General features: G+C 33.6%; 1 protein-coding gene across 4 annotated transcripts in view; it reads right to left on the reverse strand.

Moving 5' to 3' along the window:
* Positions 1–12332, reverse strand: part of LOC140731478 (arf-GAP with SH3 domain, ANK repeat and PH domain-containing protein 1-like) — a 424608-nt gene that overhangs the window by 129878 nt on the left and 282398 nt on the right. For all 4 annotated transcript variants that reach the window (XM_073052979.1, XM_073052971.1, XM_073052959.1 and 1 more), the window contains exon 14: positions 12200–12287. In XM_073052979.1, the coding sequence (XP_072909080.1) occupies positions 12200–12287 (88 nt within the window). The remainder of the gene's footprint in view (positions 1–12199; positions 12288–12332) is intronic.

Genomic DNA, 12332 nt, shown 5'->3' on the forward strand with positions numbered 1-12332 from the left:
TGACTTCTATTTAATGTTCAGAAATGTGAGTATGAAGCAATTGCTATCTCTGATCATGGTCCTTTAAATCTAGTATTTGAACTGAAAGATGGCGCTTTTACCAGACCATTTTGGCATTTCCAAGAACACTTGTTACAAAGTTCAGAATTAATAATACAGGAAACGTCTCAAAGTTAGTAATTTGGGATATATTAAAAGCTTATTTACGTGGTCAGATTATTTCGTATATAGCTAAACTGAAGAAACAAACAGTAATAGAACTAGATAAAATCTCTAAACAAATTAAAGAATTAGATAACATTAATGCAATCTCTCCAAATGTTGTTTCATTTAAAAGAGTAGAATTACAATCACAATATTATTATTAACATATCCTATTGAAGGATATTTGCTTAAATTGAAGTCAATTTTATATTTTCGGGGATAAAAATAATAAGCTCTTAGCTTCCCAATTAAGAGCAGCTAGAGCCAAAAGGCAAATTTTAAAGATTCGTAATAATAATGAAGGTATAGCAAGTAACCATGAAGACATTAATAATATTTTTCAAGATTTTTATTCTGCTCTTTATAGATCTCAATTTCCTCAAATTTCTGTTGAAGATCAACAGATGCTTGATGCTCCAATTACTGAGCATGAAATTCAGAAAGCTATTTTATTAATGCAATCAGGTAAAGCTCCTGGACTTGATGGTTATTTAGTAGGATTTTACAAAAAATTTGAAAGATTACTCTCTCCGTATCTTTTGGAAATATTTCATGAATCCTTTGAGAAGGGTAGTTTACCTTCTTCCTTTTATGAAGCATCTATTTCCTTAATCTCCAAGAAAGATAAAGATCCTACTGAATGTTCATCATATAGACCTATTTCACTATGTAAATGTGGATGCAAAAATTCTAAGATAATGGCTAACCGCTTGGAAAACCTTTTAACAAAAATCATCTCTATGGATTAAACGGGCTTTATTAAAGGCCGTTACTCTTCCTCTAATGTTCGGAGATTGATGAATATTATATATTCACCAATATCTAAGTAACCTCAATGCGTTATCTCTCTCGATGCAGAAAAGGCATTTGATAGAATTGAGTGGCCATATTTGTTTAAAGTATTAGAAAAAATTGGTTTTGGTAATAATTTTAATAGGTGGATTCAAATGATTTATAAGAATCCTATTGCCACGGTTATTACTAATAATTTCAGGTCCTCTTTTTTTTCCACTTTATCATGGTACTAGACAGGGATGTCCATTAAGCCCTTTATTATTTAATCTTGTATTAGAGCCTTTGGCTATAACACTACGTGAAGTCAAAAATATTTATGGTATCTCTATGAATGGAACCATGCATAAGATTTCTCTTTATGCAGATGATTTTTGGTGTTTATTTCGAATCTTGAGGAATCAATTCCTAATCTTTTGAAACACTAAAAAACTTTGGTAAATTTTCAGGATATAAACTTAACTTTAATAAAAATGAATTGTTCCCATTAAATGCCCCTGTTTTTAAATATAATGATATTCCTTTTAGAATTGTTAATACTTTTAAATATTTAGGTATCATAATTACTAAGAAATATAAAGATCTTTATAAAGCAAATATAGTTCCTTTAATGGACTCCATGAAACAATTATTTTTAGATGGAATCCACTTACTCTCTCTTTAGTTGGCCGTATCCATGCTGTGAAAATGACGATTTTACCTAGATTTTTATATATTTTCCAAAATATATTTTGGCTCAACAAGAGCCAAAAACCACTATGGGTTGATTTAGACCTAAAGGCTGTTAAACAATTTCATTTAACTTCATTATTAGGAGTTCCATTACCTCTACAACTCTCTAAAATTCCAAATTTAAATCTTTACCCTGTTATTAAACAGTCCTTACCGATTTGGTTTCAGTTTTGCAATATTTTTAATTTTAAACAATTTAAGTTGTCTAGTTTTTTATATCGAAACTTTTTATTTAAACCTTCAATAACCGATCCCATTTTTCTCCTATGGAGAAATAAAGGGATCCGTTCTTTTACAGATTTATTTTGTGATGGTCGATTGATGACTTTTGAAGAGTTAATTAACAAATATTCTCTCGCTCATACACATTTTCTGCAATACCTTCAAGTTAGACATTTTTTACAACAATATTTATCTAAGTTTCCATATTTGCAAGAATCTGATTTGTTGGATACAATTTTGAAGTTCAATCCTTTAAGTGAGAGGTTCTATTAGGAGAATTTATAATTTACTTTTGTTACAAAAAGAGAACTTCTCACTAAAGATTAAACAAGATTGGGAGAGAGAACTTAACATGGCCTTCATTAATGAAGATTGGTTGCAAGTTTTGAAAAATGTAAAATCTTCTTCTATATGTGCCAATCACTGTTTAATTCAGTTTAAATTGTTCACCGTTATTATTTAACAAAAGAGAGACCATCTAAAATATTTCCTAGTATAGATAACCACTGCAATAGGTGTAAAACTGAAGTAGCTACTTTGTCACACTACTTTGTTACTTTGTTCTGGTCATGTTCTTTATTAAAACCGTTCTGTAAATCTTTATTTTCTACAATTTATAAAGCTCTGAAAATTAATTCACAACCTAACAGATTGACTGTTCTACTTGGAATAGATTCGCATCATATTCAGGGTATTTCATCTTCAGATCAACATGTAATTGCATTTGTTACATTATTGGCAAGAAGGGCTATTTTATTAAAATGGAAAGATACTTCTGTCCCTACATTAATTGAATGGTATTCTCAAGTAATGTTACGTCTCAGTCTGGAAAAAATTAGAAGTAGAACTTTTGATCCCCAATTTGATTTTGAAAGAAGATGGGGCTTTTTTGCCAAATATTATCATTTAATTTGAATTATTTTATATGGTTTCCTTCCAATCTTATTTTATATAAATATGAATTGGCAGTTGATGATTCATTTTCTTTATATTTATAGATGATGGTAAGACATATTGCTCCAGGGGTTGATTCCTAATGGGGTTCCCCCCCTTTTTTGTAGTCAGTGGGATTTTTTTTTTTAGTTAGATGGAGTTCTTTAATTTCTTTCTTTTCTTTACATATAATTTTTTAAATTTTTTTATATATTATGATCAGTTTTTATTTTCTTCAGCTTTATTAATTGTATATATATATGAATTTGTTGAAGTTTTTTATCATCTTATAGCTGTAGAAGATTATTTATCAATAAATAGATTCTAAAAATTAAAAAAATAAACAAAAGCATCCTCCTAGCTATAAGAGAGCTAAAGGCCAAAACATGTAAATCTGATGCCTTCAGCTTAATATCTTGTCCTGCAACAATACCGAATAGGGCCGTCAAAGGGTTAGGCTGAAAATTGACTTTAAAAAGTAAGGAAAAAGTTTGAAAAACTTCCTGCCAATATTTTTCAAGATTTGGACAAGTCCAAAACATATGAATTAATGAAGCTTCTCCATTATTACATCTGTCACAGTAGGGAGATACATCTGAATAAAAACAAGATAGCTTATCCTTAATCATATGAGCTCTATATACTACCTTAAATTGTATGAGGGAATGACGAGCACATAGCGATGAAGTATTAACCAGTTTAAAAATTTAATTCCAAGTTTCCTCATATATTTTGACTAAATATCATAAATATCATATATTTTGTCTAAAGGAACATTCCTCATCTCCAGTAACATACCATAAATATTAGATATTGAACCATTACAAAAAAGGTGTCAAACTAAAAATTACATCTAGTAAGTTCTTATCTGAGCTTATTGGAAATGTGCATAATTGAAATCTTAAAAAGTCTCTAATTAATAAATATCTAAAAAAGTGAATTTTGGGTAGGCTATATTTAGCTAACAATTGCTCAAATGAGAAAAGGTTTCCTCCATCAAATAGATCCCCAAAACATTTAATACCCAATCTGTCCCATTCTTTAAAAACTAAATCCATCATGGAGGGTTGAAAAAAAATTAGAATAAATAGGACTTGAAAGGGAAAATCTCAATAAACCACAGTGTTTTCTAAATTGCATCCAGATCCTCAGAGTATGTTTAGCTATTAAATTATCAGTTAGATTACTTACAAATAAAAAAGTGAGGATCCAAGAAGAGAAATAACAGAAAATCTATTAACAGAGTTAGCTTCTAAAGAGACCCATACCGGACAGTCTACGCAATTAATATAGCCAAAACTTAAGATATCGTATATTAACTGCCCAGTAATAAAACCTAAAATTAGGTAAGGCTAAACTTCCAGACTTTTTAGATTTTTGAAAATGAACTTTATTTAAACAAGGGTGTTTATTTTTCCAGATATAAGAGGATAAAATAGTATTCAAGAGAGTCAAAAAAGGATTTAGGAATAAAAATGGGTAAAGCCTGAAAAAGATATATAAGTTTAGGTAGAAATTCATTTTAACAGAATTAATTCGTCCAATCAACGATATTGAAAAAGGTGACCAATTTAATGGTATCCTTTTTACATGATTCAATAAAGTAAGAAAGTTTTCTTTAAAGAGGTGTTTGTAATTCTTAGTGACTGTTACAACCAAATAAGTAAATTGATTCCTTACAACTTTAAAAGGGAGATTAGTATTAATTGATACCAAATTATTTAAAGGAAACAATTCACTCTTATGTAGGTTCAATTTATATCCTGAAAACTGGCTAAAATGGGAGAGTAAAGAAAGTACACAGGGTAACGAGGTCTCAACATTAGAGGTAAACAGCAATATATCATTAGCGTAAAGCAAAATTTTGTGAGTAATACCTCTCTTAAAATACCACAGATATAATTAGATTCTCAAAAAGCAATGGCAAGGGGTTCTAGAGCTGGATAAGAGAGAAAAGGGCTCAAAGGACAGCCTTGTCTAGTTCTGTGATGAAGTTTAAATGGTTTGGAATTTTGAAAATTATTAAGAACCCAAGTGGAAGGAGATAGATAAAGTAATTTAATCCATTGGATAAAATCTGGTCCAAAATTAAATTTTTCTAAGGTTTTAAATAAATAATCCATTCAACCCGATCGAAGGTCTCCTCAGCATCTAAGGATATCACACATGCCAATATCTCCTGGGAGGGAGAGTAAATAACATTTAATACACGGTGCATATTAAAATGGGAATGTCGGTTTTTAATAAATCCAGTCTGATCATCAGAGATAATAGAAGGTAGAATATTTTCAATCCTACGAGCCAGAACTTTAAAAAGGATTTTAGTATCAACATTGAGTAATGAAATTGGCCTATATGAAGAGCATTTAGTTGGGTCCTTGTTCTTCTTTAGGATAAGCGGAATAGAGGCTTCATAGAAAGATTGAGGCAAGTGCAAGCTACCCAATTTGAAAGAATCCAAAAAGACTAAGTGTAATTGTGGTATAATTAATGAAGACAAAGCCTAATAAAATTCTCCAGAAAATCCATCTGGACCCGGAGTGTAGTGAACGTATAGCCTCAGCAATTTCCTTGTAAGAAATGGGTTGATCCATCTGTTTACAATTATCTGCAGAAAGAGCAGGGCTATTTAATTGATCTAGAAAATTATTCATTACAGTATTATCTTTAGGGGAATTAGAACTATAAAGTTTAGAATTGATTTCTCTAACAGTATCAGTTATTTCAGAGTCATCAGTTGTCCTATCACCATTAGTTTTGCAAATTTCTTTAATTTGTCGTTTAGCTACAGAAGTTTTTAATTGTTTGGCCAATATTTTGCCTGATTTATCTCTGTGAGTGGAAAATTGAGTTTTATCTTTAAAAGTTGAGTTTCAATTGGATATGTTAACAGAAAATCATATTTAGTTTTAACTACAACATGTCTTTTATATAGAACAGGATCTGGAGCTATAGCATATTTTTGACCTAATTGTTTCAACTGATTGGCTAATTCGATTCTTTCTTTATTAGCTTTATTCTTAACACTTGCAGTATAAGAAATAATTTGTCCTCTAATATAGGCCTTAAAAGTATCCCATACAATTAGATTAGAAGTCTCTTCCTTTTTATTCTCTTCAATAAACAAAATAATATGCCTCTCTAGAAATTTGAAACAGTCCTTATCAGATAATAAAGTTGTATTAAAATGTCAAAATCTGTTTGTTTGAGGAAGACCAGGGAGATTTAAAGGTAGAAATACAGGAGCATGATCTGAAACAACCATTTCTTTATATTCACAGGAATGAACTGATGAAATCATTTGACTATCAATTTAAAAAAAATCAATCCTGGAATATGTATAATGAACATGGGAAAAAAATGAGTACTCCCTATCTAAGGGATGTAAGAAATGCCATACATCAATAGTACCATATTTCAATAAAAAAGATTGAATAAACAAAGCTGTATCAAGACACGCTGGTTTAGAAGATGATCGGTCTAAAATTGGGTCTAACCAGCAGTTAAAATCTCCTCCCATCACCAAAGAATACTCAGATCTGGTAAAAATGAAAAAAAAAAATGCTCAAAGAATCCTGGATCATCTACATTTGGAGCATACACATTGGCAAATACTATTAACTTATTATCTAGTTTTCCTGAAACTATAACAAAACGTCCATTAGTATCTGTACAAGGCATTGGTAAGGCCGAATTTGGAGTACTGTGTACAGTTCCAGTCACCGAATTATAGGAAAGATGTCAACAAACTAGAGAGAGTACAAAAAAGATTTACTAGAATGTTACCTGGGTTTCAGCACCTAAGTTACAGGGAAAGATTGAACAAGTTAGGTCTTTATTCTTTGGAGCGTAGAAGGTTGAGGGGGTACTTGATAGAGGTATTTAAAATTATGAGGGGGATAGATAGCGTTGACGTGGATAGGCTGTTTCCATTGAGAGTAGGGGAGATTCAAACAAGAGGACATGAGTTGAGAGTTAGGGGGCAAAAGTTTAAGGGTAACATGAGGGGAATTTCTTTACTCAGAAAGTGGTAGCTGTGTGGAACGAGCTTCCAGTAGAAGTGGTAGAGGCAGGTTCGGTATTGTCATTCAAAGTACAATTGGATAGGTATATAGACAGGAAAGGAATGGAGGGTTATGAGCTGAGTGCGGGCCAGTGGGACTAGGTGAGAGTAAGCGTTTGGCACGGACTAGAAGGGCCGAGATGGCCTGTTTCTGTGCTGTAATTGTTATATGGTTATATATGGCTATATAGTATCAGACACTACTTTATGTTGGACAAAGGAAAGTGTATTATCTAAAGGAATCCAAACTCCTTTAGATATGGCCTGAAAAGACGAATGAAAACAAAGTCCGTTCCAATGGCTAAAAAACCGTAGATCATCACATTTATGTATGTGAGTTTCTTGTTAAAAAATAATAGGGACCTTAAATTTCCTAATATAAGCAAAAATCTTATTATGCTTATCAGGGTGATTTAACCCTTTCACGTTAAAACTAAGTAGATTAATAGCTTGTTCCATTTTTAATATTATTTAATGGAAGGGTTAAAATGTCAGTTAAAACCAATCCATAAACCTTGAGAAATGGTAACCAAACAACAAGTTGGCAAAAAAAATTCGAAAACAGTTTCTGAGAAAAAAAACCATACCCCCACCCACCTCTCAAAGAAAGAAGTCCGACCAATAGAAAGCCGACATCTACAACTACAGACAACACCCCAAAAAACCTGGTGATCGCTCCAATTAGTTTCAAGGTTATTTATATTCCAACCTAGACTAAACACTATCCAAACAAGAAATTCAATTCTCGTACATCAAAAATACAGTATTGAAAAAATACAAAAGGAAATAAGTTACAAAGGTTTACCAAAAGTAAGAGATACAATTATTCATACGGAAAGACATTAAACATTTAACCTTATATCTTCATGAAAAAACAGGCTAAGCAGTCAGCTTTCAAATTTAAAAAATCTTTATGCTTCAGCATTCAAACAAAACCATTCGAAGAATCCATCTTTAATGAGATTCTCAGTCAAACTGGGTAGCCAAGGGATGGGTTAAAACCCTTGTAAAAAAAATTCCAACAAAGCTTGTTTAAACTTAGCACATTCCTGCATAACCTCAAGCCAATAGTCTTCGAGAATCTTAATATTCCACCCTATAACAAATCATGCCCCTTCCACGGGGTTTGCAAATTAAAAGTTTCTCATTTAATCTTGTGTCTTCATGTAAGGACAAACTAAACGGCTAGTCTTTGGATTTTAAAAACCTTTGTGCTTCAGCAGTCGAATGAAACCATCTGAAAGATCCATTTTAAAGTGTGATTCTGTGTCAAGCTGGGTAGCGAAGAGAGGGCTTGAAACCCTTGTTAAAAAACTCAGACATAACTTTTTTGAACTTAGCACGTTCCTGCATAACCTCAGGCGAGTAATATTCAACAATCTAATCTTGCAACCATGATAGTCAATCACACCTCTTTGACAAGATTCGCGTACTAACAGTTCCTTTGTTTTAAATTCATGAAAACAAATTATTACTGATCTTGGTCTCTCTCTGTTAGGAGGTCTAAACATGGGAGACCTATGAACTCGATCAATCATAGGCAAAGATGCCAACATTTCCGGAAATAATTCTTGCAGAAAGTTTGCAAAGAATTCCGTAGGATGATTACCTTTGATTAATTCTTCGAGACCCAGAACCCGTAGGTTGTTCCTTCTACTTCTATTTTCTATGTTGATAATCTTCTGTCTTAACTTTTCTTTGGACTTTGATTGCTTTTCATAAAGCTTTTGCAGCTCATCCACTTCCATTTCCAGAGACGACAACATTGCTTCATTATTTTTTATATGTTTATCGTGTTCATTAAGAGTTTGCTGAACAGAATCCAATTTACCATCTATTTGTTTAAATTCAGAGCTGAATTGTTGAAGCTTCTCAGAGGCTTCTCGTGTATAACTTTGCAGCAAATCCATAATAGAATCCAAAGAGGAAGGGGGATCATCCTTTTCAGTACCTCTGCCACCCATTAATGTAGCCATAATGAAAAAATATCACACTTAAAAGAAGTTTCAAGACAGGTTGGAAATAGCAAGATTATTAGAGTTGGATCAACGACAGATTGCTGTTACTCCATCAGCTTATTGAGAATTTTAAAGTTTTGGATCATGAAATCCACCTTCCCACAACTCAACTGCTACGAGTGAAAGATTCAGGAAACTATTTTAAACTCTTGTATTTTACTTGCCTGTACACTTGGCCCAAGATTTGTAATCTTGGCATGCCAGATAGTTAAAGGAACGAGTATTGTCTGGAAAGGATCATAAGAGCCATTCCAAGAATGGCAAAGTGGAAAGCCAATAACAACTTGTTCTGTAATTGAGGAGGAAATCCTCAACTAGGTGACTCTGCACTGTTCTACGGCAGAGGAGAGGAAACTAAACCCAGATTTAGAAGGGAGAGAAGCAAAGCTGGAAATGAAATTCATAAAACAAGAAAGAAATACTGGAAGGCAGACTTGGCTGTGCTTCATAGCAAATGCAAGGAAAACTCTGAATATGGCAGCTGAGCTGAAGACAGGTAAAAACAGCTTAATATTCTGGATTTCAGAATTTTCAAGAGAGATAGTGATTGTGTTTAAAAAGGAAGTTGGTGGTGGCAATATTGCTTATAGAAGCAATCATGGGTGTGAGAAGAGATGTTATATAGGTTTATTTTTAAGAGCTAAGCTAAAGGATAAAAATAAGAAAAAAATCACATTGCAAGGAGTTTACTAAAGATATCCAAATAATAATAATTATATCCAAATAATGTGAGAACAAAGACCAAGTTTAATGGTAAATTTCATACAAGTATAAAAGTAACATTATTCATTGTCCTAAAGGGTGGTAGAGACATAAATCAGCATAATATTTCAAACGTATCTGGGCACACGATGCTAAATGGTGTGATGGCATTGGGTAACTTTCTCGAAATGAGCAAGGTCAGTTGGAACTCCTTTTGTATCATAAATAATCTAAAATCGTATGATTTTTCAACTTCAAAATTAGATTTGACCCAGTGCATAATTATTAGGTATAGACATACCATCAGCAATCCCTTACACAAGTTAAACCAGTTCAAATTAACATACAAAATTTTTTGAAAGCTGTTATTCAAAAAGACATGTGGGTGCTCTCATTGGAGCATAAGTCTGAAAAAGATCTAAGATAATGCACTTAATCTTTGTATTTGAGGGTTTGTTTCTTAGTTCAGATTGAAAATAATATCTCCTCCTTGCTGACAATCAACACAGGTACATCTCTGCTTAGCCCTCTGCTCGACTCTACTCTCATGACTGTGGCTAGGCACAGCTCAAGTGCCACCCATAAATTTGCCAATGACACAACTGCTGTCAGCAGAATCTCAGGTGGTGACGTGGAGGCGTAGAGGAGTGAGATAGATCGGCTAGTTGAATGGTGTCACAACTTCACTGAAGGTCAATAACACCAAGGAACTAATGGGAAGGAAAAGGAAAGTCTGAAGAACACGCACCAGTGTTCTGGAGGGATCAGAAGCAGAAAGGATGAGTAGTTTCAAGTTCATGGCAAAAACCTTAGACACATATATATAGCTAGGGTGGCCAAAATATTTGCATAGTGCAGTATTTGTCAACGTGGAGTGGAGAGCCAGATTGTAAATCTGGCAGAGGTAAAGGATGTTCAGAATGGTAAGGATGGAGTGCAACAAGAGGGGTATGGGTCAGATGGCAGAGAAGGAGTGTCAGGCGCAGACAGACCCAGCCCTGAGACACTAGGCGAGGTCATTTGATTCCAAACAATTGGTTTATCAATCATTATAGAATGTCTTTCTGATGCTTCACGTTCCTTCCATTCTCCCCCTTTTCCCAACCATGATTGCCCTCTCCCTGACCCCTTCTCTCAGTCCGTAATCGAGACCCATATTAGAATAAGGTTTATCATTACTCACAAATGTCATGATTTTCTTTTCTCAGAAGTACAGTGCAATACATAAAATTACTAAAGTACCGTGCAAAGGTTTTAGGCACATATACATAGCTAGGGTACCACAGTACTTTAGTAGTTTTAAGTATCCTGATCCCACTATATTTGTGAAGTTAATTACAAAAGGGCACTGCAGCACCTATATTTCATCAGGACTTTGAGGAGATTTGGTACGTCACTAGATGTACCACGGAGAATGTTCTGACTGATCGCTTCATTGTTTGGTACATGGTACAGAGGCACCAATGAACAAGATCAGGAAAAGTTGCAAAGGGTTGTAAGCACCAACAACTTCATCACGGGCACTAGCCTTACCATCATCGAGGACATCTTCAATGGGCGGCATTCTTTATTAAGGACCTTCATCATTTAGGAAATACCCTCTTCTCATTGTTACCATTAAGGTGGTAATACAGGAGCCTGAAGACACACAGCTTCTTTCCCTCTACCATCAGATTCCTAAACGGAACATGCACCAATGAACACTACCTCACTTTTGGCTCTCTTTTTGCACTACTTTTTTATGTATTACTTACTGTAACAAGTTTTTTTAATGTATTGCACTGTACTGCTGCTGCTAAACAACAAAACTCACGACATACGTCAGTGATATGAAAACTGATTCGTGGAGTCTCTCAGAATTAAGGCTTCCTGCTTCCATTCAATATCTGAATTCTGTGTAGGTGATGATATGCTAATACAGGGGATGCACAGATTCGGTGAATGTCAAGGCAAATAGAATTCAATAGAGAGTGGTTTAGAATATTATTTGTACTTTGCTTTACACGCTCTTATTTCTGAGCCACAAGACACTCAGTGTCTTCCTGAATGCTCATTGTCCTATTTGAGTAGTGCAGGCCAGGGATTCTTTTCAGTCGTGATGATACTTCTCTCAAGAGAACTTTGAGAATGCCCTTGAAACATTTTCCCTGTCCTCTTGGAACTCTCTTGTTGCAATGGATCTCCAGGTAGTATTCTTGCTTCTGTAATATGGTGTGGACATGTTTACTAGATCTGGTTGATCACAATTAAAGTTTCAGTACTGGAGATAGTAGCTTGGGAGAGGATGCTGATGTTATTTTGCTAATAGGATCTGATGCTGAATCTCATTTCTTTTTGAACAACTAAGCAAGGTCTACAAGGAATGATGATCATCAAAACACCAAAATATTTACTTATAAATAGGATAAATATAAATTTCATTAAAATACTCTCTGCAAATCTGTATAGAAAGTTTAAACCAATTAGAAATTGCAAGACATCAAATTATTTCATAACTGTAGCATCCAAGCCAATAAATAACAAAGAAACATACGTGATATTAAGTCAAAACATTTTTTCTCATCTGCTGTGGGCTTCACCTGGCATGTCAGTAAATTTAGTCTCGCTGGCTGCCTGTTGGTCTAAAGATACAAAATATATTAGAAAACATAAGGTATTATAATGGT

This window comes from Hemitrygon akajei, chromosome 1 (assembly GCF_048418815.1).
Source record: "Hemitrygon akajei chromosome 1, sHemAka1.3, whole genome shotgun sequence".
Classification (NCBI taxonomy): domain Eukaryota; kingdom Metazoa; phylum Chordata; class Chondrichthyes; order Myliobatiformes; family Dasyatidae; genus Hemitrygon; species Hemitrygon akajei.